The sequence below is a fragment of the Microtus ochrogaster genome, chromosome 8 (genome assembly GCF_000317375.1).
Source record: "Microtus ochrogaster isolate Prairie Vole_2 chromosome 8, MicOch1.0, whole genome shotgun sequence".
NCBI classification, from domain to species: Eukaryota; Metazoa; Chordata; class Mammalia; order Rodentia; family Cricetidae; genus Microtus; species Microtus ochrogaster.
This window is the reverse complement of record NC_022015.1, coordinates 52731062-52738764: the sequence shown is the minus strand read 5'-3', so window position 1 is coordinate 52738764 and position 7703 is coordinate 52731062. Positions and strand designations below refer to the sequence as shown.

Below are 7703 nucleotides of genomic sequence, written 5' to 3'. Positions count from 1 at the left end.
TTCTGTTCTGTCTTCCCCCCTACCTGAGTTTCGCCCTATCAACTAAGCCAAGGCAGTTTTCTTTAATAACCAATGAAAGCAACACAAATACAGAAAGGCCTTCTACACCATTTCTAGGTTTTCTGTATAGTTTTTTTTTTAAAGTTAGTCAGATATCTTTTATTTTAATGTTGCGTAGTGACTAAGTTATAGCTTATTTTCTTCACAAACGTAATGATGATTTGGTTCAATAAGTCCAAATTAAATACAAATTTAAAATTTGAAAGTTCTCCAGAAAGAAATATTTTAAATCGTTCCCCATTCTTATAGATGTTAGTGATCATTTCAGTCTGGAAGGCTGTTTCCTTTTATCTCCAACAGAAATACTTGTTTATTTGTGTAAATAATTCTACCTAGGAATAGTGACATAGACAGTTTTTAAAGATTATAAAAACATGCTATCATTTTTGAAAAACAGTATATGAAAGATTATAAGAAAATTCATATCTCAAGATTTTTAAACAAATGAAACCTACCTTGGTAAATTTAATACGTTGTAAATGTAAATGTGTTTATGGATAATAGTTGCTGATAGTTAATTTTGGTGCTGTAGGACAAAGTTGGGGAATTTGCTAAACTCAGCAAAATTGAGCTGCTTGAAGCTACTGAGAAGTCAATTGGTCCTCCAGAGATGCACAGATACCACTGTGAGCTCAAAAACTTCAGAGAGAAGGAGAAGCAACTAGAGGTATTTAGTAATAGACAACTCATTTCCCTTGCCATTTACTGATTCTCTTTCTCAAAATGTGTAAGAATAGGTGGTATTTTGGTATGTTGAGTAGATTCATAATTGTGGTTGATTTTTTTTCACCCAAGCTTATATTTCTAACATCAAATGATGGCAGAAACCGAGAATGATTTTGATTTTATGAAGTTTTGACTATGAATATTATGAAATATTTGACTATTTCAGTAAATACATGTTGCCAGTTGAGTTTTTAAGGAACTTTCTCATAGGAAGATACATTTTTCTTCCATTTGTTACCCATTAACTACCTGCCATGTGCCAGGCACTATATAAGGTTTTAAGTATTATAGAAGAGAAGGGTGTGTTTAAAAACACTGCTGTTGATGTCATTTGGGGTAATTTCTTCTTAAATCGAATGAAGATAGACTTTATAAGCAAAGTTATAGAATTAGCTAAGTACTTTTAATTTTTACCTTTAATAAGTAGATATATAGAAGTGTTATTACCTATCGTTTTTAAAAATAGTTTAGTTACTATAGTTCTAGATTCTTAGATTTTAAGGCTGTATGTTTTTATAATTAAAAAACCAAATATACCTTATCTTTAAATATAACTCTCTAAACTTGATAAATGTTTTATTGTAATAAAATGTTAATTTTATTGTCTTACTTCAAAAGGAGTTGGTCCAAGAATTTTGTAGTTAGTCAGTTCTGATTCTGGTACTCCTTTAGTTCTTTTGTCTTATTTTGCATCAATATAATACTTCCACCAGAAATACATTTTTAAATTGCCTCCCTCCCATGAAGGAAACAAGCATGATTTTTTTTCCTCTAGGCTCTTCAGTGCATCTTTGTGTTTGTTAGTATGCAGTAGAAAAATGTGATTTTAGCTTTTTGTCATCTTAAAGTCCTGAAGTCCTAAGCATTCATGAATACTAATCCTGATATTACTTTGCATTCATATGCCATTTTTTAAAGCTTTTATTAAGCTTTCATCTGGGAAGATTGGACAAAAATCTAAAATGTTTCAAACTCCAAATCATGAATGTCTTATGGGTGTCTACAAAGCTTCAGTTTAAGGGCATTTAAAAGAACTTCGGATTACAGATGCTTAACTGGTAGTAACATCTATGCACATATCCCATCATTTCAAAAGTAGAAGCACTTTTAGCATTGTGTGTTTCAAATAAAGGATACTTAACCTCTATTCAGTGAATTGCTTCTTTTATTTTTTTAGGCAAAGCCCTGGGCTTAGAAATGTTGAAGGGCTTCTTCACAGTTCCATGACTAATGTATTTTAGCTCCTTGAACCGGAACCTTTCTGCATGAGTGTTACTTTCACCTGGTTTTTATTTTTCTGTTGTATTTAGATAGGATCTTTTGTAGCCCAGGCTGGCCTTTAACTCTGTGTGTAGCCGAGAATGTAGACCTTGAGCATCTGATGCTCTTGCTTCTACCTCCTTAGCACTTAGTTGCAGGTATCTGTCACTAGGTTGGTTTTAAGCAGTACTGGAGTTCAGATCCAAAACTATATGCCTTCTAGGCAAGGATTCTTTCTATCTCACTTTTACATAATTCTAAAGAACTCTTAAAGAATTCTTTTTGTAAAATTTTGATTATATTGTGTTTCATTGTTAAATTTTATTTTCATTTAACCTAATTGTCAACAAATACTTATTTTAGACCTCTTGCAAAGAGAAAAGTGAATACCTAGAGAAAATGGTTCAGAGAAATGAAAGATACAAACAAGATGTGGAAAGATTCTATGAACGAAAGCGACATTTAGATTTAATTGAGATGCTTGAGGCAAAAAGACCGTGGGTGGTAAGTGTTAATTATCTGGGGTAAAAGTAGTGACTCTTCAGTTGTCTTAGGTTGTTGCCTTCTATTGCTGTGATAAACACAATGACCAAAAGTAACTTGGAGAATAAAGGGTTTATTTCGGCTTATGCTCACAGTCTTTTTTGAAGGGATGTCAGGGTAAGAACTCTAAGCAAGAACTTGAAGACAGGAACTGAATCAGAGGCCATGGAAGAATGCTGCCTACTGGCTTGTTCCCTATGCCTTTTTTAACCTGCTTTCTTATCCCCAGAGATAATGTCCCAGGGAAGGTATCACCCACAGTGGACTGGGTCCTACCACAGCAATCATAATTTAAAAAACTGTAGGCCATCTGATGGAGGCAGTTTTTCAATTGAGGTTTCTTCTCAGATGTCACTAGCTTGTATGAAACTGACAAAAACAAAACTAATAAATGCAGTGATTGAGTACTTACAAAGTACATCTTTTTAAGTGGGCATTCATTTTTTTAAATATTTATTTATTATGTATACAATATTCTGTCTGTGTGTATGCCCTCAGGCCAGAAGAGGGCATTCATTTATGTGGTAATTGGCATATATCAAATAAAGAATCAGAAAAATACTTAATTTTAACATGTAATGTAACTTTAAAAGTAGTAGCTAACTTGAATATAAAATGAGTGCCCGGGGCTGGAGAGATGGCTCAGAGGTTAAGAGCATTGCCTGCTCTTCCAAAGGTCCTGAGTTCAATTCCCAGCAACCACATGGTGGCTCACAACCATCTGTAATGAGGTCTGGTGCCCTCTTCTGTTTATTATTATTTTTCACTTTAACTTTTGAAGTCTTTTGAATCCTTCTTTTTTGTGTGTATGTTATCTTTTTTGTTTTGGTTTATGGCGTGATTTGGTTTTTAGCTTTTGAGCTTGTCTTGGAACTTACTCTGTAGACCAGGCTGGCCTCAAACTCACAAAGATCCACCTGTTTCTGTGATTCCTTCTTTTTTAAGAGGTTGATTTTAATCTTCTTAATTTAAAATTTGTAGTTTTTTTTTCCCCTTTGCTTTATTTCATTCACTTTTTCAAAAGATACTTTTACTTTTAATTGGGGGAAAAGAAGCCAGAAGACATTTGATCCTTTACAGCTGGAATAGTGGGTTTGAATTGCCCCATGTGTGAACTGGGTCACTCTGAGCAGAAAGCACTCAACTGCTGAGCCATCCTTGAGCCTTCCCAACCTTCATTCACTCTTACTATAATATCTATTTTAGCATTCTCTTTTCTTGTTATTCAACAAATATTTAGCTAATTCCTGTGGAGTGACATCTTTTATTGTGGGAGGTTGTTCACTCCTTTCATCATAAGAGTCCCAGGAATTTAACTCATGTCAAGTCAGCAGGCTCAATAGCGGGCACCTTTACCTGCTAAGCCATCTCTCTGGCCCAGACATTGTTTTGCCAAATAGTGACTACATATTTCTTTTTGAGTTTTTTTTTTTTACCAGTTTTTTATCTTCAAAATTGAGATTGTTTTGTTTATTCCTTAATCTTGTCTTTATTAATAAATTTTTAAAAAATTCTGCATATTCTTTGGCTTTATTATGTATTAATTTGAATTACTTAATATATTTATGTTTCTTGAATTATTTGTAAGGAATATGAGAATGTACGTCAGGAATATGAAGGTGTGAAACTAGTTCGTGACCGAGTGAAGGAAGAGGTCAGGAAACTTAAAGAGGGGCAAGTTCCTATGACACGTCGAATTGAGGAAATTGAAAGGCAGCGTCGTACTTTGGAAACTCGAATCAAAGAAAAGGTACTTTGTTGTTCACTTTTGGATTGTCTGAATTCTATTTACAATAGGAAAAATACTTTTTATGTCTTTGAAAGTATTTTCTAGGGTTCACTTGAAGCTTTTATTGCTCAAGTTCTTTAGGAATTAATTTAGTACTTGCAAGAGCTTGTCATGATTAGAGAGAAATGTTGCCTTAAAGAAGAGAAATGTTGCCTTAAAGAAACTTCAAGTTGATAGTTGCTGGGCATATTGGCTCAGGTCCATGTCTTAGCACTTGGGACATTGAGGCAAGATCCCCTCCCAACCTCTTCCCTCCCCTTCAACCTTCTCCCAAGGTCCCCATGCTCTCAGTTTACTCAGGAAATCTTGTCTTTTTCTATTTCCCCTGTAGATTAGATTCCTATGTTTGTTTCTCTTAGGGTCCTCATTGTTGTCTAGGTTCTCTGGGATTGTGATTTGTGGGCTGATTTTCTTTGCTTAATGTTTAAAAACCAGTAATGAGTGAGTGCATGTGGTAATTGTCTTTCTGTATCTGGGTTACCTCACTCAAAATGATGTTTTCTAGGTCCATCCATTTTCCTGCAAATTTCAAGATGTCATTTTTTTTTCTGCTGTGTAGTACTCCACTGTGTAAATGTACCACATTATCTTTATCCATTCTTTGGTCGAAGGGCATTTAGGTTATTTCCAGTTTCTGGCTATGACAAACAATGCTGCTATGAATATAGTTTGTGGCACGATTGACCTTCCTTTGGATATATAGCCAAAAGTGGTATTACTGGGTTTTGAGGAAGGTTGTTTTCTAATTTTCTGAGAAATCGCCACACTGACATCCAAAGGGTACTCTTTGGGTTACTTCCTGCAGGTAGTGGTGTTTGGTTGTATAAAGAACAAGTAGGACATTTCCTTATAATCTCCTTAACTTGTTGTCACATAATAGAAAACTCTTTTTTTTTAAACCTTTGCTATTGGCATGATGTTTTTTATAAAATTCTTAGGCCTTCAGCATATTTATAATCAATAATTGATTATCTTGTGCTAGAGGACCTGACATACCTCTATGGGATCAGATGCATGTTATACATATATGTGATAATACCTATTCCTGATTATATCTTGTACCTGAATAAATAAAGTCATTTCTGTATCATCTGGTATAAATTCAGTGGTTTCAGTATACAAAACATCTCTTTCTGTATATTGCAAATGGGTAACTATGTTGAGAGGTTCTTAAAATCCCTTAGTACCATGAGAATAGCATGTAATTCTGACTTTTGGACAGAATCGTAACAGTTTTGTTCCACTTTACTTAAATTTTCTGATTTATAACCTGCCTTTTCTTATTTATTTGAATCAGTATAGAATGTAAGGGCTCCAGGTATTGGTGTGTAACATACAATGCAAGGAAGGATCCAATTAGTTCACTGTATAAGTTGAATTCTCTCGCTTTTGGGATAGTTGTTAATCTTTCCCAAAAATTACTATAAGCTCTTTGCCAGGGTTCACTTTCTTCCCATAATTTGTCAATTTCATCATTATTAAAAGGTGTTATAATTTCTGCTGTGTATTCCTGCTAATTGATGAAGTCTCAATTTTCTTTTTAGAATTAACTCAGAGGCTTTTTCCACATAGGTTTTTAATTTTTCACTCGGTTTATATGGTAAAAAGATCCATTCTAAGATAATATCTTCCCTTTGCATTATAATCCCTATAGGGGAATGTTTGGAGGGTAATATGCCTAGAATGCAGTTAAGATCTGGATCTACATGATCCACATGTACCTCCTGTAATTTCTCTTCAATCAAAGTTAATTCTCTCTCAGCTTCATCTGATAATTTCTTAAGACTGTTTAAGTCCTTGTCACCATTATTTAAATTAATCAAGTCATTAGGACTTATCCCAATAGTGTGTCGTAGCTGGAAAATGTCTCCTAGAAATCTTTGGAAGTCCTTAAGGGTCAGCAATCAATCTCTCCTAATTTGTGCCTTTTGTAGTCTAATTTTCTGTAAGCCTATTTTATAGCCTAAATAATTAATAGAATCTTCTCTTTGTAGTTTTTCAGGAGCAATTTGTAATACCCAACAAGGCAAAATTTTCTTTACTTCTTCAAACATTCTTTCTAAAGTATCTACATTTGAATCAGATAGTAAAATGTCTTCCATGTAATTGTAAACTATAGATTCAGGAAATTGCTTAGGTATAGTTCCTGACAGCCATATAAAATATTGGCACAGGGTGGGACTATTTAACATTTCCTGTTGGACAATCTTCCTTTGATATCTTTTAGCATGCTGAGAATTACTATAAATAGGCATTGTGAAGGAAAATTTTTCTCTGTCTTTTTCTTGTAAAGGTATAGTGAAGAAACAATCTTTTAAGTCAATAACTATAAGAGGCCATCCTTTAGGCAATAGGAAAACAGAGGAATTCCAAATTGTACAGGGCCCATTGGTTGACTCTCCTTATTAGCAGCTCTTAGATCTGTTACCATTCTCCATTTTCCAGATTTTTTTTTTCCTGAAACAAGATTTTGCTGTAGCTATCAAGTCTGTCCTGGAACTGACTCTTGTAGACCAGCCTGGCTTCAAATTTACAGAGATCCACCTGCCTCTGCCTCCTGAGTGCTGGGATTAAAGGTGTGCACCATCACTGCCAGGTTCTAGATTTCTTTTTAACAACAAATACAGGAAAATTACAAGGGCTGGTTTATTCTCCATTATGCTGTGTATTTATAGTTGCTTTGTGACACCTGAAATTAATGCTAAATTACTTTAAATATTTTTGTAGGGAGTAGAAAAAAGTTACAATAAATTAAGGAACACTTGTTTTGCAACTCTGTTCATAAAAGAAGCCAGCTGTTAAGGCTTTCTGAAAAAAATCTCTGAGCCTATGTGTATGTAGAAATGTACATGGTCTATAATATTTTAGAATTCTTTTCCTGAAGAGGTGCTTGTGGCTACTGAAGTGGCACATTGTATCAGTCTACATATGTGTATTTTAAAATTATTACTCTTCTAAACCATGTAACGGGAATAAATAGTTATTAATTGTAGGCGTCATATTCTTCTCTCCTTCTTTTTGAGCAGAAACCTTTCTAATACTTGCATTCTTTTCCTACCCACATTCCAGAGAGGCACTATAATGATAGAAGCCATTGGCTCTGAGTTCATACACATATAAATGCTCATGCTGTCATTTAATAATTGCCTAGTCTTATTTTCTTCATATACTAAAACAGGATGTCTAGTCTGACTGTTTCATCAAACTGTTTTCAATGTCAGACAAAATATAAGAAAACAAATACAGCCAGGCGGTGGTGGCGCACGCCTTTAATCCCAGTACTCGGGAGGCAGAGGCAGGCAGATCTCTGTGAGTTCAAGGCCAG

At 34.4% G+C, this 7703-nt stretch overlaps 1 protein-coding gene across 5 annotated transcripts in view; it reads left to right on the top strand.

Annotated features, from left to right (window-relative positions):
- Positions 1-7703, top strand: part of Smc5 (structural maintenance of chromosomes 5) — a 74862-nt gene that overhangs the window by 11019 nt on the left and 56140 nt on the right. For all 5 annotated transcript variants that reach the window (XR_003377286.1, XM_005352067.2, XM_013348080.2 and 2 more), the window contains 3 exons: positions 593-727; positions 2410-2550; positions 4178-4339. Coding sequence is in view for 4 of the 5 variants with exons in the window: in XM_005352067.2 (XP_005352124.1) it covers positions 593-727; positions 2410-2550; positions 4178-4339 (438 nt within the window). In the remaining variant the exon portion in view is untranslated. The remainder of the gene's footprint in view (positions 1-592; positions 728-2409; positions 2551-4177; positions 4340-7703) is intronic.